The sequence below is a fragment of the Cinclus cinclus genome, chromosome 36 (assembly GCF_963662255.1).
Source record: "Cinclus cinclus chromosome 36, bCinCin1.1, whole genome shotgun sequence".
In the NCBI taxonomy this organism is placed as follows: Eukaryota; Metazoa; Chordata; class Aves; order Passeriformes; family Cinclidae; genus Cinclus; species Cinclus cinclus.
This window is the reverse complement of record NC_085081.1, coordinates 221,854-242,829: the sequence shown is the minus strand read 5'-3', so window position 1 is coordinate 242,829 and position 20,976 is coordinate 221,854. Positions and strand designations below refer to the sequence as shown.

Genomic DNA, 20,976 nt, shown 5'->3' with positions numbered 1-20,976 from the left:
CGGGCCGGCCCCACCAGCCACGCATGGGCGGAGCTACGCCCCGACGTCACCACGCAGAGCGCGCCGCGCCGCGCGTTACGTGCTGACGTCATTTCCGCTGCGCTCAGTCACGATGGAGGAGCTGGGGCTGCTCGGGGAGAAGCCGCAGGTGCGGGGAGAGGGGCCCGGGGGGGTCCCCAAAACCACGGGGGGGTGGTCGGGAATGGGGGGGGGGGGCACCTACAAACCCCAAAAAAACCCAAAAAACCCCCAAAAACCCCAAAAGGGACCCGGGCGTGGGGGAGGGACCCACGGCGGATTTTTGGGTATCCCCGCCCCCCCGCCATTTTTCCAGACTCCGCCTACTTCCGGGTTTGGTCACGCCCCCTTTGGGGCTGTACCAAGTGGGGGGAGGGGGGGGCGCCCTCAGCCAAAAATGGGGCTCCTCTCAGGGCCCCTCCCCCATTTTTAGGGACCCCCTCCCCAATTTTTGGGTCCCCCAGGTGCTTCCTCAGGTGCTCCTCCCCCCACCCCAAAAAAAAAAAAATTTTTAGGGTGCTTCTCCCTCACCTGTTTCACCTGTGCCCCTCCTTCACCTGTGGGTGCCCCTCCCTTATTTTCTAATTTTTAGGGGGTCCCCTCACCTGTATCTCACCTGTCCCTGGTAACACTCGCACTTGTCCCTCACCTGTCTCTCTCCTGTCCCTCACCTGTCTCTCCCCTGTCCCTCACCTCTCTCTCACCTGTCTCTCACCTCTCTCTCCTGTCCCTCACCTGCCCCTCACCTGTCTCTCACCTCTCTTGCCTGTCTCTCACCTGTCCCACACCTATACTTCACCTGTTTCTCACTTGTCCCTCACCTGTCTCTCTCCTGTCCCTCACCTGTCTCTCACCTGTCCCTCACCTCTCTCTCACCTGTCTCTCACCTCTCTCACCTGTCCCTCACCTCTCTCTCACCTGTCTCTCACCTCTCTCACCTGTCCCTCACCTGCCCCTCACCTGTGTCTCACCTCTCTTGCCTGTCTCTCACCTGTCCCTCACCTGTCTCTCACCTCTCTCACCTGTCCCTCACCTGTCCCTCCCGTCTTTCACCTGTCTCTCACCTGCCCCTCACCTGTCTCTCACCTCTCTCACCTGTCCCTCACCTGCCCCTCACCTGTCTCTCACCTCTCTTGCCTGTCTCTCACCTGTCCCTCACCTATACTTCACCTGTTTCTCACTTGTCCCTCACCTGTCTCTCACCTGTCCCAGGACGATGTCCCAGCCTCGGCCGCCCCCCGGCCCCTCCCCGGCCTTTCCTTCCTGGTGCCAGAGCCTGAGGACCTGGAGGACCTGTACAGCAGGTACAAGGTGAGTGACACACCTGGGAACACACCTGGGGACAGGTGAGGGTTGGGAATTACCTGTACAGCAGGTACAAGGTGAGTGACACACCTGGGGACAGGTGAGGGGTTACCTGTGTGACAGGTGAGGGACTGCAGCCCTGTGGAGCAGGTACAAGGTGATAGCACACCTGGGGACAGGTGAATGACACACCTGGGGAAATTCCAACTGGGGAAAGGACAGGGGAGCAAACCTGAACTTACCTGGGCACACCTGGAGGAGCTCAGCTCCTGCTGTGTGCCCCCTGTGCCCGTGGCTCAGGTGTGTTGCTCACCTGCCCAGGTGTGCTGTCTCACCTGCAGAAGCTGCAGCAGGAGCTGGAGTTCCTGGAGGTGCAGGAGGAGCTCAGCTCCTGCCGTGTGCTCCCTGTGCCCGTGGCTCAGGTGTGTTGCTCACCTGCCCAGGTGTGCTGTCTCACCTGCAGAAGCTGCAGCAGGAGCTGGAGTTCCTGGAGGTGCAGGAGGAGCTCAGCTCCTGCCGTGTGCCCCCTGTGCCCGTGGCTCAGGTGTGTTGCTCACCTGCCCAGGTGTGCTGTCTCACCTGCAGAAGCTGCAGCAGGAGCTGGAGTTCCTGGAGGTGCAGGAGGAGCTCAGCTCCTGCCGTGTGCCCCCTGTGCCCGTGGCTCAGGTGTGTTGCTCACCTGCCCAGGTGTGCTGTCTCACCTGCAGAAGCTGCAGCAGGAGCTGGAGTTCCTGGAGGTGCAGGAGGAGCTCAGCTCCTGCCGTGTGCCCCCTGTGCCCGTGGCTCAGGTGTGTTGCTCACCTGTCCCAGGTGTGTTGCTCACCTGCCCAGGTGTGCTGTCTCACCTGCAGAAGCTGCAGCAGGAGCTGGAGTTCCTGGAGGTGCAGGAGGAGTACATCAAGGACGAGCAGAGGAACCTGAAGAAGGAATTCCTGCACGCGCAGGAGGAGGTGAAGCGCATCCAGAGCATCCCCCTGGTCATCGGGCAGTTCCTGGAGGCCGTGGACCAGAACACGGCCATCGTGGGCTCCACCACAGGTGAGATCACCTGGGCACACACCTGGGCGCACCTGGGTACGCCTAGAGTACACCTGGGCACACCTGAGTATACCTGGGTACGCCTGGAATACACCTGGGCACACCTGAGTGCACCAGGGCACACCTGGGTGCGCCTAGAATACACCTGGGCACACCTGAGTGCACCAGGGCACACCTGGGTAGGCCTAGAATACACCTGGGCACACCTGGGTGCGCCTAGAATACACCCGGGTACGCCTGAGTGCACCAGGGCACACCTGAGTGTACCTGGGCACACCTGGGTGCGCCTAGAATACACCTGGGCACACCTGAGTGTGCCTAGAATATACCTGGGCACACCTAGAATACACCTGGGTATGCCTGAGTGTACCTGGGCACACCTGAATGCACCAGGGCACACCTGGGTACGCCTAGAATACACCTGGGCACACCTGAGTGTACCTGGGCACAACTGGGTGCGCCTAGAATACACCTGGGCACACCTGAGTGCGCCTAGAATATACCTGGGCACACCTAGAATACACCTGGGTACGCCTGAGTGCACCAGGGCACACCTGAGTGTACCTGGGCACAGCTGGGTACACCTAGAACACACCTGGGCACACCTGAGTGTACCTGGGCACACCTGGGTGCGCCTAGAATACACCTGGGCACACCTAGAATACACTTGGGTATGCCTGAGTGTACCTGGGCACAGCTGGGTACACCTAGAATACACCTGGGCACACCTGAGTGTACCTGGGCACACCTGGGTACGCCTAGAACACACCTGGGCGCACTTTGGTACACCTCAAATACACCAGGGTACACCTAGAATATACCTGGGCACACCTGAGTGTACCTGGGTACACCTAGAACACACCCAGGCACACCTGGGTACACCTAAAATACAGGTGGGTACATCTGGGCACACCTGGTTGCATCTAGAATACACCTGGACGCACCTAACACACACCTGACGGGTCACCTGGGCGTGGCGAGCCCGTGCCAACACAAGTTCAACAAGATGGAGGTGACCACACCCATCTGTGGCCATTCCAGGGGATCCCAGGTACTCCTCACCTGACCCAGGTGAGCGGCTCCAGGTGAGCTCCAGGTGAGCAGCTCCAGGTGAGGAGCTCCAGGTGAGCTCTAGGTGAGCAGCTCCAGGTGAGCAGCTCCAGGTGAGCTGCAAGTGAGGAGCTGTGGGTAAGCATCTCTAGGTAGTCTTCAGGTGAGCAGCTCCAGGTGACGAGCTCCAGGTGAGCATCTCCAGATGAGCTGCAGGTGAGGAGGTGTGGGTGAGCAGCTCCAGGTGAGGAGCTTCAGGTGAGGAACTCTAGGTGAGGAGCTCCAGGTGAGCTCCAGGTGAGGAGCTGTGGGTAAGCATCTCTAGGTAGTCTTCAGGTGAGCAGCTCCAGGTGAGCAGCTCCAGGTGTGGAGCTCCAGGTGAGCAGCTCCAGGTGAGCAGCTCCAGGTGGGGAGCTCCAGGTGAGCAGCTCCAGGTGAGGAGTTCCAGGTGAGCAGCTCCAGGTGAGGAGCTTCAGATGAGGAACTTTAGGTGAGGAGCTCCAGGTGTGGAGCTCCAGGTGAGCAGCTCCAGGTGAGCAGCTCCAGGTGAGGAGCTCCAGGTGAGCAGCTTCAGATGAGGAACTTTAGGTGAGGAGCTCCAGGTGAGCAGCTCCAGGTGTGGAGCTCCAGGTGAGGAGCTCCAGGTGAGCAGCTCCAGGTGTGGAGCTCCAGGTGAGCAGCTCCAGGTGAGGAGTTCCAGGTGAGGAGCTCCAGGTGAGCAGCTCCAGGTGAGAAGCTCCAGGTGAGGAGCTTCAGATGAGGAACTTTAGGTGAGGAGCTCCAGGTGAGCAGCTCCAGGTGAGCAGCTCCAGGTGAGAAGCTCCAGGTGAGAAGCTTCAGACGAGGAACTTTAGGTGAGCAGCTCCAGGTGCCCTCAGGTGAGCTCCAGGTGTGCCCGCAGGTTCCAACTACTACGTGCGCATCCTGAGCACCATCGACCGCGAGCTGCTCAAGCCCAACGCCTCGGTGGCGCTGCACAAGCACAGCAACGCCCTGGTGGACGTCCTGCCCCCCGAGGCCGACAGCAGCATCATGATGCTCACCTCAGGTGAGCGCACCTGGCCGCACCCGGGCGTCAAAAAACGGGGGTTTGGGGTGAAAAAAAAAAACGGGGGTTTGGGGTTCAAAAATGGCGTTGGAGGGTCAAAAAAAAAAACGGGGTTTTGGTGTTCGGGAATGGGGTTTGGGGTCACGGAAGGTGAGCTGGGGTCAGGAGGGGTTACCTGGGCACACCTGGGCACACCTGGGGAACAGGAAATGGGGTTTGGGGTCACGGAAGGTGAGCTGGGGTCAGGAGGTGTTACCTGGGCACACCTGGGGAACAGGAAATGGGGTTTGGGGTCACGGAAGGTGAGCTGGGGTCAGGAGGGGTTACCTGGGCACACCTGGGGAACAGGAAATGGGGTTTGGGGTCACGGAAGGTGAGCTGGGGTCAGGAGGGGTTACCTGGGCACACCTGGGGAACAGGAAATGGGGTTTGGGGTCACAGAAGGTGAGCTGGGGTCAGGAGGTGTTACCTGGGCACACCTGGGGAACAGGAAATGGGGTTTGGGGTCACAGAAGGTGAGCTGGGGTCAGGAGGTGTTACCTGGGCACACCTGGGGAACAGGAAATGGGGTTTGGGGTCACGGAAGGTGAGCTGGGGTCAGGAGGTGTTACCTGGGCACACCTGGGGAACAGGAAATGGGGTTTGGGGTCATGGAAGGTGAGCTGGGGTCAGGAGGTGTTACCTGGGCACACCTGGGGAACAGGAAATGGGGTTTGGGGTCACGGAAGGTGAGCTGGGGTCAGGAGGGGTTACCTGGGCACACCTGGGGAACAGGAAATGGGGTTTGGGGTCACGGAAGGTGAGCTGGGGTCAGGAGGTTTTACCTGGGCACACCTGGGCACACCTGGGGAACAGGAAATGGGGTTTGGGGTCACGGAAGGTGAGCTGGGGTCAGGAGGTGTTACCTGGGCACACCTGGGGAACAGGAAATGGGGTTTGGGGTCACGGAAGGTGAGCTGGGGTCAGGAGGTGTTACCTGGGCACACCTGGGGAACAGGAAATGGGGTTTGGGGTCATGGAAGGTGAGCTGGGGTCAGGAGGTGTTACCTGGGCACACCTGGGGAACAGGAAATGGGGTTTGGGGTCACGGAAGGTGAGCTGGGGTCAGGAGGTGTTACCTGGGCACACCTGGGGAACAGGAAATGGGGTTTGGGGTCACAGAAGGTGAGCTGGGGTCAGGAGGTGTTACCTGGGCACACCTGGGGAACAGGAAATGGGGTTTGGGGTCACGGAAGGTGAGCTGGGGTCAGGAGGGGTTACCTGGGCACACCTGGGGAACAGGAAATGGGGTTTGGGGTCACGGAAGGTGAGCTGGGGTCAGGAGGTTTTACCTGGGCACACCTGGGCACACCTGGGGAACAGGAAATGGGGTTTGGGGTCACGGAAGGTGAGCTGGGGTCAGGAGGTGTTACCTGGGCACACCTGGGGAACAGGAAATGGGGTTTGGGGTCACGGAAGGTGAGCTGGGGTCAGGAGGTGTTACCTGGGCACACCTGGGGAACAGGAAATGGGGTTTGGGGTCACAGAAGGTGAGCTGGGGTCAGGAGGTGTTACCTGGGCACACCTGGGGAACAGGAAATGGGGTTTGGGGTCACGGAAGGTGAGCTGGGGTCAGGAGGGGTTACCTGGGCACACCTGGGCACACCTCGGCTGGTCCCAGTTCATCCCGGTTGATGCCAGTTGGTCCCAGTTGCCCTGAACTGGTCCCAGTCAGTCCCGATCCATTCCAGTTAGTTCCGGTCCATTCTGCTTGACACCACCTGATCCAAACTGGTCCCAGTCCATCCCAGTCCACACCAGTCCATCCCAGTCCACCCCAGTTCATCCCAGTTCATCCCAGTCCCTTCCAGTCCATCCCAGTCCCTCCCAGTTCATCCCAGTCCATCCCAGTTCATCCCAGTTCATCCCAGTCCCTTCCAGTCCATCCCAGTCCACCCCAGTTCATCCCAGTTCATCCCAGTCCCTTCCAGTCCATCCCAGTCCCTCCCAGTTCATCCCAGTCCATCCCAGTTCATCCCAGTCCATCCCAGTCCATCCCAGTCCACCCCAGTTCATCCCAGTTCATCCCAGTCCCTTCCAGTCCATCCCAGTCCCTCCCAGTTCATCCCAGTCCATCCCAGTTCATCCCAGTTCATCCCAGTCCCTTCCAGTCCATACCAGTCCCTCCCAGTTCATCCCAGTCCATCCCAGTCCATCCTAGTTCATCCCAGTCCCTTCCAATCCATCCCAGTTCATCCCAGTCCATCCCAGTCCCTCCCAGTCCCTTCCAATCCATCCCAGTCCATCCCAATCCATCCCAGTCCATCCCAGTCCACCCCAGTTCATCCCAGTCCCTTCCAATCCATCCCAGTCCATCCCAATCCATCCCAGTCCATCCCAGTCCACCCCAGTTCATCCCAGTCCCTTCCAGTCCATCCCAGTTCATCCCAGTCCATCCCAGTCCATCCCAGTTCATCCCAGTCCCTTCCAATCCATCCTAGTCCCTTCCAGTTCATCCCAGTCCCTTCCAGGCCATCCCAGTCCCTTCCAGTCCATCCCAGTTCCTCCCAGTTCATACCAGTTCATCCCAGTCCATTCTAATCCATCCCAGTTCATCCCAGTTGGTTCCAGTTGACCGAGGCTGGTCCCAGTTCACCACCGTCACTCCCAGTCCATCCCAATCTATCCCAGTCCTTCCCAGTTCCCTCCCAGTCCATCCCAGTCAGTCCCAGTTGACCCAAACTGGTCCCAGTCCATCCCAGTCAGTTCCAGTCAGTCTCAGTTGACTCAAACTGGTCCCAGTTCATCCCAGTTGGTTCCAGGTGACCCAGACTGGTCCCAGTTGATCCCAGTCACTCCCAGTCCATCCCAATCCATCCCAGTGCATCCCAATCCATCCCAGTCAGTCCCAATTCCCTCCCAGTCCATCCCAGTCAGTCCCAGTTGACCCCAGTCCATCCCAGTTCCTCCCAGTCCATCCCAGTCCATCCCAGTGCATCCCAATCCATCCCAGTCAGTCCCAATTCCCTCCCAGTCCATCCCAGTCAGTCCCAGTTGACCCCAGTCCATCCCAGTTCATCCCAGTCCATCCCAGTGCATCCCAATCCATCCCAGTCCATCCCACTGCATCCCAGTCCATCCATCCCAGTTGCCTTGAACTGGTCCCAGTCTGTCCCAGTTCATCCCAGTTTGCCCCCAGACCAGAACCCGGACGTTTGCACCAACCCAGACTGGTCCCAGTTCATCCCAGTTGACCCAAACTGGTTCAAATCTATCCCAGTCAGTCCCAGTTGATCCAGGCTGATCCCAGTCCTTCCCAGTCCCTCCCAATCCATCCCAGTTCTATCCCAGTCCGTCCCAGTTCATCCCAGTTTGCCCCCAGACCAGAAGCCGGACGTCGTCTACGCCAACCCAGACTGGTCGCGGTTCATCCCAGTTGATCCAACCTGGTCCCAGTTGACCCAAACTGGTCCCAATTGACCCAAACTGGTCCCAGTCCATCCCAGTCCGTCCCAGTTCATCCCAGTTTGCCCCCAGACCAGAAGCCGGACGTCGTCTACGCCGACATCGGGGGCATGGACATCCAGAAGCAGGAGGTGCGCGAGGCCGTGGAGCTGCCCCTCACCCACTTCGAGCTCTACAAACAGGTGAGGCTGCAGGTGAGCTCACCTGGGCTCAGGTAACCTCAGGTGAGCTCCAGGTGAGCTCAGGTAAGCGCAGGTGAACTCCAGGTGAGATCAGGTGAGCTCTAGCTGAGATCAGGTGAGCTCCAGGTGAGCTCAGGTGAGACCAGCTGAGCTTCAGGTGAGCCCAGGTAAGCTCAGGTGAGCCCCAGGTGAGATCAGATGAGCTTGGGTGAGTTTCAGGTAAGCTCAGGTAAGATCCAGGTGAGCTCAGGTGACTTTAGCTCCAGGTGAGTTTCAGGTGAGTTCAGGTAACCTTAGGTATGATCCAGGTGAGATCAAGTGAGCTCAGGTAAGATCCAGGTGAGCTCAAGTAACTTTAGGTTAGCGCCAGGTGAGTTCCAGGTAACCTTAGGTATGATTCAGGTGGGATCAGGTGAGTTCAGGTAAGATCCAGGTGAGTTCCAGGTGAGCTCAGGTAACCTTAGGTATGATTCAGGTGAGATCAGGTGAGCTCAGGTAACCTTAGGTATGAGCCAGGTGAACAGAGATGAGCTCAGGGGATCCTTAGGTGAGCTCAGGTGACTTCGGGGTCCCTCAGGTGAGCTCCAGGTGACCTTGGGACCTCTCAGGTAATCTTGGGTCCCCTCAGGTGAGCTCAGGTGTGCTCACCTGTGTCCCCCCTCCCCCCCAGATCGGCATCGACCCCCCCCGGGGGGTTCTCATGTACGGCCCCCCCGGCTGCGGCAAAACCATGCTGGCCAAGGCGGTGGCACACCACACCACAGGTGAGAGCGGGCACACCTGGGGAGACACCTGTGCACACCTGGGGGGGTCTGGGCACACCCGAGCACACCTGGGTGGGGTTTGGGGTTACCTGGGCACACCTGGGGGGGTCTGGGCACACCTGGGTGGGGTTTGGGGTTACCTGTGCACACCTGGGAGGAGTCTGGGGTCACCTGGGCACACCTGGGTGGGGTTTGGGGTTACCTGGACACACCTGGGGGGGGTCTGGGCACACCTGGGGAGACACCTGCACACACCTGGGGGGGTCTGGGCACACCTGGGTGGGGTTTGGGGTTACCTGGGCACACCCGGTTGCGGCTGGGGACACCTGGGCACACCTGGGGACACCTGGGAGGAGTCTGGGGTCACCTGGGCACACCTGGGTGGGGTTTGGGGTTACCTGGGGGGGGATTTGGGTTACCTGGGCATACCTGGGTGGCGTTTGGGGTTACCTGGGCACACCTGGGGGGGTCTGGGCACACCTGGGCACACCTGGGTGGGGTTTTGGGTTACCTGGGGGGGATTGGGGTTACCTGGGCATACCTGGGTGGGGTTTGGGAACACCTGAGTGGGGTTTGGGGTCACCTGGGCACACCTGAGGATACCTGGGAGGAGTCTGGGGTCACCTGGGCACAGCTGGGTGGGGTTTGGGGTTACCTGGGCACACCTGGGGGGGTCTGGGCACACCTGGGTGGGGTTTGGGGTTACCTGGGTGGGGTTTGGGGTTACCTGAGTGGGGTTTGGGGTCACCTGAGCACACCTGAGGGCACCTGGGAGAGGTTGGGGACACCTGGAAGGGTTTGGGATTTTTTGGGAGATTTTTGGTGGAATTTTTTTGGGTTTTGTTTGGGATTCTTTTGGGATTTTTCCAGGAATTTTTTGGGGGCTTTTTTGGGGATTTTTTGGGATTTTTTTGGGGGGATTTTTTGGGGATTTTTTTTGGATTTTTTTTTGGATTTTTTTTTTTTGATTTTTGGGAAATTTTTGGGGATTTTTGGGGATTTTTCAGGGATTTTTCGGGATTTTTGAGGACTTTTGGGGAATTTTTTGGGGATTTTTTGGGGATTTTTGAGGATTTTTTGTGGATTTCTTGGGATTTTTTGGGGATTTTTTGGGGGAGGGATTTTGGGATTTTTGGGGGATTTTTTTGGGATTTTTTTTGGATTTTTGGGGATTTTTCAGGGATTTTTGGGGATTTTTTGGTATTTTGGGGATTTTTGAGGATTTTTTTTTGATTTCTTGGGATTTTTTGGGGATTTTTCGGGGGAGGGATTTCAGGATTTTTAGGGATTTTTTTTGGGATTTTTTTGGGATTTTTTTGGGATTTTTTTGGGATTATTCGGGGGAGGGTCTTCAGGATTTTTGGGGAATATTTTGGGGGATTTTTTGGGCTTTTAAGAAAATTTTTTAGGGATTTTTTGTTCACTGCTTAATTTTTTTTTATTACTTAATTTATTTTGTTTTGCTCCTCAATTTAATTTATTTTATGTTTATTTTTTTTATTACTTAATTTAATTTATTTTTTTTCTTATTTAATTTCTTTCTTTTTCTATTTATTTCTTTTTACTACTTAATTCGATTTATTTTTTTTTTTACAACTTCATTTATTTTTTTTATTGCTTAATTTAATGGGTTTTGTTTATTACTTAATTCAATTTAATTTTTTTTACTACTTAATTTAATTTAATTTTTTTTTTACTACTTTATTTTTTTTGCTGCTTAATTTAATTTATTCTTTTTTTACCACTTAATTTAAATTATTTTTTTTACCACTTAATTTAATTAAATTTTTTACCACTTAATTTATTTTTTTACCATTTAATTTAATTTTTTTTACTACTTAATTTATTTTTTTTTTACTACTTTATTTTTTTTGCTACTTAATTTAATTTATTCTTTTTATCACTTAATTTAAATTATTTTTTTTACCACTTAATTAAATTTTTTACCACTTAGTTTATTTTTTTACCATTTAATTTTATTTTTTTACCACTGAATTTAATTTATTTTTTTTTACTACTTTTTTTTTCTGCTATTTAATTTAATTTATTCTTTTTATCACTTAATTTATTTTTTTTACCACTTAATTTAATTAAATTTTTTTACCACTTAATTTATTTTTTTACCACTTAATTTAATTTATTTTTCTTTATTATTTGATTTAATTTATTTTTTTTACCACTTAATTTAATTTATTTTTCTTTACTACTTTATTTAATTTATTTTTTTACCACTTAATTTATTTTTCTTTATTATTTGATTTAATTTTTTTTTTACCACTTAATTTAATTTATTTTTCTTTACTAACTAATATAATTTATTTTTTTACCACTTAATTTAATTTATTTTTCTTTACTACTAAATTTAATTTATTTTTTTTACCACTTAATATCACTTATTCTTTTTTTGACCACTCACTTTAATTTATTTTTTTTTACCATTTAATTTAATTTTTCTTTAAATCGCTCAATTTAATTTATATTTTTTATTTCTCCTCCATTATTTTTTTTCTATATTTAATTGCATCATTTAATTCAATAAATATCGATATATTTTATTTTTTTAATTTCTTTTTTTATTTCTCCTCCATTATTTTTTTTTCTATATTTAACCGCATTGTTTAATTCAATATATATCGATATATTTTTATTTTATTTTTAATTTATTTTTATTTCTCCTCCATTATTTTTTTCTGTATTTAACCCCATCATTTAATTCAATATATATCAATATTTTATTTTAAATTTATATTTTTTATTTCTCCTCCATTATTTTTTTCTCTATTTAACCCCATCATTTAATTCAATAAATATCGATATATTTTTATTTTATTTTTAATTTATTTTTATTTCTCCTCCATTATTTTTTTCTCTATTTAACCTCATCATTTAATTCAATATATATCAATATTTTATTTTTTAATTTATATTTTTAATTTCTCCTCCATTATTTTTTTTTCTCTATTTAACCGCATCATTTAATTCAATATATATCGATATATTTTTATTTTAAATTTTTTTTTTATTTCTCCTCCATTATTTTTTTCTATATTTAACCACATCATTTAATTCAACATATATCGATATATTTTTATTTTTTTTAATTTATATTTTTTATTTCTCCTCCATTATTTTTTTTTCTCTATTTAACCGCATCATTTAATTCAATAAATATCGATATATTTTTATTTTATTTTTAATTTATTTTTATTTCTCCTCCATTATTTTTTTCTCTATTTAACCCCATCATTTAATTCAACATATATCGATATATTTTTATTTTTTTAATTTATATTTTTTATTTCTCCTCCATTATTTTTTTTTCTCTATTTAACCCCATCATTTAATTCAATATATATCAATATTTTATTTTTTTAATTTCTTTTTCTTATTTTTTCTCCATTATTTTTCTCTATATTTAACTGCATCATTTAATTCCATATATATCGATATATTTTTATTTTTTTAATTTATATTTTTTATTTCTCCTCCATTATTTTTTTCTCTATTTAACCCCATCATTTAATTCAATATATATCAATATTTTATTTTTTAATTTATATTTTTAATTTCTCCTCCATTATTTTTTTTTCTCTATTTAACCGCATCATTTAATTCAATAAATATCGATTTTTTTTAAAAAAATTTTTTTTATTTCTCCTCCATTATTTTTTTCTCTATTTAACCCCATCATTTAATTCAATATATATCAATATTTTATTTTTTTAATTTCTTTTTCTTATTTTTTCTCCATTATTTTTCTCTATATTTAACTGCATCATTTAATTCCATATATATCGATATATTTTTATTTTTTTAATTTATATTTTTTATTTCTCCTCCATTATTTTTTTTCTATATTTAACGGCATCATTTAATTCAATATATATCGATATATTTTTATTTTTTTAATTTATATTTTTTATTTCTCCTCCATTATTTTTTTCTCTATTTAACCCCATCATTTAATTCAATATATATCAATATTTTATTTTTTTAATTTCTTTTTCTTATTTCTTCTCCATTATTTTTTTTTCTATATTTAACTGCATCATTTAATTCAATATATATCGATATATTTTTATTTTATTTTTAATTTATTTTTATTTCTCCTCCATTATTTTTTTCTCTATTTAACCCCATCATTTAATTGAACATATATCAATATTTTATTTTTTTAATTTATATTTTTTATTTCTCCTCCATTATTTTTTTTTCTCTATTTAACCGCATCATTTAATTCAATAAATATCGATTTTTTTTAAAAAATTTTTTTTTATTTCTCCTCCATTATTTTTTTCTATATTTAACCGCTTCATTTAATTCAATATATATCAATATTTTATTTTTTTAATTTCTTTTTCTTATTTTTTCTCCATTATTTTTCTCTATATTTAACCACATCATTTAATTCAACATATATCGATATATTTTTATTTTTTTAATTTATATTTTTTATTTCTCCTCCATTATTTTTTTTTCTCTATTTAACCCCATCATTTAATTCAATAAATATCGATTTTTTTTTAAATTTTTTTTTATTTCTCCTCCATTATTTTTTTTCTCTATTTAACGGCATCATTTAATTCAATAAATATCGATATATTTTTATTTTTTTTAATTTATATTTTTTATTTCTCCTCCATTATTTTTTTCTCTATTTAACCCCATCATTTAATTCCATATATATCGATATATTTTTTTTTTTTAATTTATATTTTTTATTTCTCCTCCATTATTTTTTTCTCTATTTAACCCCATCATTTAATTCAACATATATCAATATTTTATTTTTTTAATTTATACTTTTAATTTCTCCTCCATTATTTTTTTCCCATATTTAACCCCATCATTTAATTCAACATATATCGATATATTTTTATTTTATATTTAAATTTACTTATTTATATATATTTTTTTTTTTCTCCCTCCTCTCTTTTTTTTTTTTTTTTTTTCCCAGCCGCCTTCATCCGCGTGGTGGGCTCGGAGTTCGTACAGAAATATTTGGGGGAGGGTCCCCGCATGGTGCGGGACGTTTTCCGCCTGGCCAAGGAGAACGCTCCGGCCATCATCTTCATCGACGAGATCGACGCCATCGCCACCAAGCGCTTCGACGCCCAGACCGGGGGTGGGGGCAGGGAGCTCACCTGGCCAGGGGACACGGCCCGGGGGGGGCGGGGCCCCGCGCCTTTCGGGGCCGCTTGGGGGAGTTTTGGGGGGTTTTTTTGGGATTTTTTTTGGGATTTTTAGGGATTTTGGGGGATTTTTTTAGGGATTTTTTGGGGATTTTTTAGGATTTTTTGGGGATTTTTTTGGGATTTTTGGGGATTTTTTGTAGATTTTTTAGGGATTTTTTTGGGATTTTTTAGGGATTTTTTGGAATTTTTTGGGGATTTTTTTGGGATTTTTTTAGGGATTTTTTGGGATTTTTTAGGGATTTTTTGAGGATTTTTTTTGGGATTTTTTGGGGATTTTTTAGGGATTTTTTGAGGATTTTTTGGGGATTTTTTGGGAGTTTTTAGGATTTTTTGGGGATTTTTTTGGGATTTTTTTGGGATTTTTTTGGGACTTTTTAGGGGTTTTTTGGAGATTTTTTTGGGATTTTTTTGGGATTTTTTGGGATTTTTTGGGGATTTTTTAGGGATTTTTTGGGGATTTTTTAGGATTTTTTTGTGATTTTTTTGGGGATTTTTTGGGATTTTTTTGTGATTTTTTGGGGATTTTTTGGGATTTTTTTGGATTTTTTTAAGGATTTTTTTGGGGATTTTTTGGGGATTTTTTGGGGATTTTTTGGGATTTTTTAGGGATTTTTAGGGATTTTTTGTAGATTTTTTTGGGATTTTTTTGGATTTTTTGGGGATTTTTTGGGATTTTTTGTAGATTTTTTTGGGATTTTTTTGGGATTTTTTAGGGATTTTTTAGGGATGTTTTAGGTATTTTTTAGGGATTTTTTGTGGATTTTTAGGGATTTTTTCGGGCTGTTTTTGGGGATGTTTTGGGGATTTTTGGGTGCAATATCCGGGGCGGGGGCCCCGCATGGTGCGGGACGTTTTCCGCCTGGCCAAGGAGAACGCTCCGGCCATCATCTTCATCGACGAGATCGACGCCATCGCCACCAAGCGCTTCGACGCCCAGACCGGGGGTGGGGGCAGGGAGCTCACCTGGCCAGGGGACACGGCCCGGGGGGGGCGGGGCCCCGCGCCTTTCGGGGCCGCTTGGGGGAGTTTTGGGGCGTTTTTGGGGGGTTTTTGGGGGTTTTTTAGGGATTTTTGGGGATTTTTTGGGGATTTTTTCTGATTTTTTGTGGATTTTTTAGGATTTTTTCAGGATTTTCTGGGGATTTTTTTGGGATTTTTTGGGGATTTTTTTGGGACTTTTTAGGGATATTTTGGGGATTTTTTTGGGATTTTTAGGGGATTTTTTGGGGATTTTTAGGGATTTTTTGGGGATTTTTTGTGATTTTTTGGGGATTTTTTTAGGATTTTTTTGACCATTTTTTAGGGATTTTTTAGGACTTTTTTGGGATTTTTTAGGGATTTTTTGGGGATTTTTTTGCGATTTTTTGGGGATTTTTTAGGGATTTTTTTGGGATTTTTTGGGGATTTTTAGGGGATTTTTTGCGGATTTTTGGGGGATTTTTGGGGATTTTTTGGGTATTTTTTAGGGATTTTTTGGGGATTTTTTGGGGATTTTTTGGGGATTTTCTTGTGATTTTTTTGGCATTTTTTGGGATTTTTTTGGATTTTTTTGGGGATTTTTTTGGGGATTTTTTTGGGATTTTTTTGGGATTTTTTGGGGATTTTTTGGGATTTTTTAGGGATGTTTTAGGTATTTTTTAGGGATTTTTTGTGGATTTTTTAGGGATTTTTTAGGGATTTTTTAGGGATGTTTTAGGTATTTTTTAGGGATTTTTTGGGGATTTTTTGGGATTTTTGGGGATTTTTTAGGGATTTTTGGGGATTTTTTTGGGATTTTTTAGGGATTTTTTGGGGATTTTTTGGGGATTTTTTTGGGGGTTATTTGGGGATTTTTTTAGGGATTTTTTGGGGGTTTTTTTGGGATTTTTTTGGGATTTTTTGGGATTTTTGGGGGATTTTTTTAGGGATTTTTTGGGGATTTTTTAGGGATTTTTTGGGGATTTTTTGGGGATTTTTTAGGATTTTTTTGTGATTTTTTGGGGATTTTTGGGGATTTTTTTGGATTTTTTTAAGGATTTTTTTGGGACTTTTTGGGGATTTTTTTGGGATTTTTTTGGGATTTTTTGTAGATTTTTTTAGGATTTTTGGGGATTTTTTGGGGATTTTTTGAGGATTTTTTGAGGATTTTTTGGGGATTTTTTGGGATTTTTTTGGGATTTTTTTGGGATTTTTTGTGGATTTTTAGGGGATTTTTTGGGGATTTTTTGGGGATTTTTGGGGATTTTTTGGGGATTTTTTTGTGATTTTTAGGGGATTTTTTGGGGATTTTTTTGTGATTTTTTGGGGATTTTTGGGGATTTTTTTAGATTTTTTTGGGATTTTTTAGGGAATATTTGGGGATTTTTTTGGGAGTTTTTGGGATTTTTTGATTTTTTGCTGATTTTTGGGTGGTTTTTGGTAGATCTTTTGGGGGATTTTGGGGTGATTTTTCGGTGGTTTTGGGTAGATTTTTTTTGGGTGTTTTTTCTCAGGTTTTTTTGGGGTCGTTTTGGGGTGATTTTAAGGTGATTTTTGGGTGGATTTTGGGAGATTTTTTTGGGTGGTTTTTGGGAACTTTTGGGCAGTTTCGGGGTCGTTATCCCAAAATCCCCAAATTCCCGTTTCCGTCCCCAAGCCGACCGCGAGGTGCAGCGGATCCTGCTGGAGCTGCTCAACCAGATGGACGGCTTCGACCAGAACGTCAACGTCAAGGTGAGCCCAGGTGGGCCCCGGGTACCCCCAGGTGGGCCCAGGTGTGCTCAAGTATCCCCCAGGTGTGTCCCAGGTACCCCCAGGTGGGCCCAGGTGTGCTCAAGTATCCCCCAGGTGTGTCCCAGGTACCCCCAGGTGGGCCCAGGTGTGCTCAAGTATCCCCCAGGTGTGTCCCAGGTACCCCCAGGTGTGCCCCGGGTACCCCCAGGTGTGCCCAGGTGTGCTCAAGTATCCCCCAGGTGTGGCCCAGGTACCCCCGGGTGTGTCGCAGGTACCCCCAGGTGGGCCCAGGTGTGCTCAAGTATCCCCCAGGTGTGTCCCAGGTACCCCCAGGTGAGCCCAGGTGTGCTCAAGTATCCTCCAGGTATGGCCCAGGTACCCCCAGGTGGGCCCCGGGTACCTCCAGGTAGGCCCAGGTGTGCTCAAGTATCCCCCAGGTGTGTCCCAGGTACCCCCAGGTGTGTCCCAGGTACCCCCAGGTGGGCCCCGGGTACCTCCAGGTGTGCCCACGTGTGCTCAAGTATCCCCCAGGTGTGGCCCAGGTACCCCCAGGTATGCCCCGGGTACCCCCAGGTGTGCCCAGGTGTGCTCAAGTATCCCCCAGGTGTGGCCCAGGTACCCCCAGGTGTGCCCCGGGTACCCCCAGGTGTGCCCAGGTGTGCTCAAGTATCCCCCAGGTGTGGCCCAGGTATCCCCAGGTGTGCCCAGGTACCCCCAGGTTTATCCCTGGTACTCCCAAGTGTGCCCCAGGTGCCCCCAGGTGTGCCCAGGTGTGCTCAAGTACCCCCAGGTGTGCCCCAGGTACCCCCAGGTGTATCCAAGGTACCCCCAGGTGTGCCCCAGGTACCCCCAGGTGTGCCCAGGTACCCCAAGATGTGCTGCAGGTACTCTCAGGTGTGTCCCTGACCCCTCACCTGTCCCCAGGTGATCATGGACATTGACTGAGCACACCTGGGCACACTTGGATACACCTGGACCAGTAATTCCTGTGAGTTTTATTAGAACTTAATGGATCTGGGGGGTCTCAGGTGTGTTGGGGGAGGTTCCAGGTGTGCCCAGGTGTGTCCCTGACCCCTCACCTGTCCCCAGGTGATCATGGACATTGACTGAGCACACCTGGGCACACCTGGATCAGCAATTCTCCGGGGTTTTGGGGAATTTGATGGATCTGGGGGGGGGTCTCAGGCGTGCTGGGGGCGGTTCCAGGTGTGTCCCTGACCCCTCACCTGTCCCCAGGTGATCATGGCCACCAACCGCGCGGACACGCTGGACCCGGCCCTGCTCCGGCCGGGGCGCCTGGACCGGAAGATCGAGTTCCCGCTGCCGGACCGGCGCCAGAAGCGCCTGATCTTCTCCACCATCACCGGCAAGATGAACCTGAGCGAGGAGGTGGACCTGGAGGATTGTATCCCTCACCTGGGCACACCTGGGCACACCTGGGGAGGAGTGGGACACACCTGGGGGGGAGTGGGACACACCTGAGGGATTGTGTTCCTCACCTGGGCACACCTGGGGGGGAGTGGGACACACCTGGGGGGGAGTGGGACACACCTGAGGGATTGTGTTCCTCACCTGGGCACACCTGGGGGGGAGTGGGACACACCTGGGGGGCAGTGAGACACACCTGGAAGATTGTATCCCTCACCTGGGCACACCTGGGGGGGAGTGGGACACACCTGGGGGGGAGTGGGACACACCTGAGGGATTGTGTTCCTCACCTGGGCACACCTGGGCACACCTGGGGAGGAGTGGGACACACCTGGGGGATTCTATCCCTCACCTGGGCACACCTGGGCACACCTGGGGGGGAGTGGGACACACCTGGAGGATTGTATCCCTCACCTGGGCACACCTGGGCACACCTGGGGGGGAGTGGGACACACCTGGGGGATTGTGTTCCTCACCTGGGCACACCTGGGGGGGAGTGGGACACACCTGGGGGGCAGTGAGACACACCTGGGGCATTCTATCCCTCACCTGGGCACACCTGGGCACACCTGTGCAGTGTCCTTGACCCTGACCCAGACGTGGCGAGGCCGGACAAGATCTCAGGGGCCGACATCAACTCCATCTGCCAGGAGGTGAGACACACCTGGGACAGGTGTGGGACACATCTGGGTGATAGAGGATACAGGGGACACTTGGGGACAGGTGACACCAGAGGGGGCACAGGTGACATGATTGGGAGCACAGGTGAGCTGTGCTCGTGGCCTGGGAGTGACACAGGTGACCCTGGGGGTGGCACAGGTGACACTCAGGTGGCGCAGGTGTGGCTGTAGCTCAGTGTGTGTGACACAGGTGACCCTGGGGGTGACACAGGTGACACTCAGGTGACACAGGTGTGGCTGTAGCTCAGTGTGTGTGACACAGGTGACCCTGGGGGTGACACAGGTGACACTCAGGTGACACAGGTGTGGCTGTAGCTCAGTGTGGGTGACACTGGGGGTGACACAGGTGACACTCAGGTGACACAGGTGTGGCTGTAGCTCAGTGTGGGTGACACAGGTGACCCTGGGGGTGACACAGGTGACACTCAGGTGACACAGGTGTGGCTGTAGCTCAGTGTGGGTGACACAGGTGACCCTGGGGGTGGCACAGGTGACACTCAGGTGGCGCAGGTGTGGCTGTAGCTCAGTGTGGGTGACACGGGTGACCCTGGGGGTGACACAGGTGACACTCAGGTGGCGCAGGTGTGGCTGTAGCTCAGTGTGTGTGACACAGGTGATCCTGGGGGTGACACAGGTGACACTCAGGTGGCGCAGGTGTGGCTGTAGCTCAGTGTGTGTGACACAGGTGACCCTGGGGGTGACACAGGTGACACTCAGGTGGCGCAGGTGTGGCTGTAGCTCAGTGTGGGTGACACAGGTGACCCTGGGGGTGACACAGGTGACACTCAGGTGACACAGGTGTGGCTGTAGCTCAGTGTGGGTGACACGGGTGACCCTGGGGGTGACACAGGTGACACTCAGGTGACACAGGTGTGGCTGTAGCTCAGTGTGGGTGACACGGGTGACCCTGGGGGTGACACAGGTGACACTCAGGTGACACAGGTGTGGCTGTAGCTCAGTGTGGGTGACACGGGTGACCCTGGGGGTGGCACAGGTGACACTCAGGTGACGCAGGTGTGGCTGTAGCTCAGTGTGGGTGACACGGGTGACCCTGGGGGTGACACAGGTGACACTCAGGTGACACAGGTGTGGCTGTAGCTCAGTGTGGGTGACACAGGTGACCCTGGGGGTGGCACAGGTGACACTCAGGTGTGTCCCAGGGTGGCATGCTGGCCGTCAGGGAGAACAGGTACATCGTGCTGGCCAAGGACTTCGAGAAGGCGTACAAAACTGTCATCAAGAAGGACGAGCAGGAGCACGAGTTCTACAAGTGACACCTTGGGGACACCTGGGGGCACCTTGGGGACATCCTTGGGGACACCTTGGGGACACCTTGGGGACATCGTCCAGCCCTGGGGGTGTTCAAATAAAACTGAGACCGAGCCGAGAGCGTTGGAGATTTTTTTGGGGACACCTGGAGGGGATCTGGGGACACTCTGGGGACACTGGGAGGGACACAGGGACATCACTGGGGAGACTGGGAGGGACACTGGGGACACTGGGAGGGACACTGGGGACATGGGGACAGTGTGGGGGACACTGGGATGGACTTGGGGACATCTTTGGGGACATCTCTGGGGACATTGGGAGGGATTTGGGGACACTGGGAGGGAACTGGGGAGACTGGGAGGGAACTGGGGACACTGGGAGGGACACAGGGACATCACTGGGGACACTGGGACATCCTGGGGATGGACTTGGGGACACTGGGAGGGAACTGGGGACACTGGGAGGGGACACTGGAGACACTGGGATGGACTTGGGGACACTGGGAGGGACACTGGGGACATCTCTGGGGACACTGGGAGGGAACTGGGGACACCGGGAGGGGACACTGGAGACACTGGGAGGGATTTGGGGACATGGGGACACCTGGAGAGGATCTGGGGATGCTCTGGGGACACCTTGGGGGACACTGGGATGGACCTGGGGACACTGGGATGGACACAGGGACACTGGGATGGCCTTAGGGACATCTCTGGGGACACTGGGATGGACACTGGTGACACTGGGAGGGACACAGGGACAGATTTGGGGACACGGGGACAATGTGGGGGACACTGGGATGGACACAGGGACATCACTGGGGACCCTGGGAGGGAACTGGGGACACTGGAGGCGGCCTCGGGGACA

General features: G+C 49.3%; 1 protein-coding gene across 2 annotated transcripts; it reads left to right on the top strand.

The window, feature by feature from the left end:
- The first annotated feature begins 32 nt into the window (after positions 1-32).
- On the top strand, positions 33-20,225 carry PSMC4 (proteasome 26S subunit, ATPase 4). 2 transcript variants are annotated; one of them, XM_062512399.1, is made up of 11 exons: positions 33-148; positions 1,231-1,329; positions 2,268-2,361; positions 4,313-4,459; positions 7,976-8,085; positions 8,756-8,849; positions 13,807-13,974; positions 16,659-16,735; positions 17,972-18,140; positions 18,761-18,816; positions 20,004-20,225. In XM_062512399.1, exons 1-11 carry the CDS (start codon positions 113-115, stop codon positions 20,115-20,117), a joined length of 1,164 nt encoding a protein of 387 aa, XP_062368383.1. In that variant the 5' UTR covers positions 33-112; the 3' UTR covers positions 20,118-20,225. The 2 variants fall into 2 exon arrangements, with proteins under 2 accessions (XP_062368383.1, XP_062368380.1); XM_062512396.1 differs by having other exon boundaries at positions 2,175-2,361.
- The last annotated feature ends 751 nt before the right edge of the window (positions 20,226-20,976 follow it).

Excerpts from the sequence above, each read along its gene's own strand:
- PSMC4 (XM_062512396.1), top strand. The coding sequence starts at position 113 with ATGGAGGAGCTGGGGCTGCTCGGGGAGAAGCCGCAG. Across the intron at positions 1,330-2,174 it reads ACCTGTACAGCAGGTACAAG|AAGCTGCAGCAGGAGCTGGA; the intron begins GTGAGTGACACA and ends TCTCACCTGCAG. Across the intron at positions 18,141-18,760 it reads GGAGGTGGACCTGGAGGATT|ACGTGGCGAGGCCGGACAAG; the intron begins GTATCCCTCACC and ends ACCCTGACCCAG.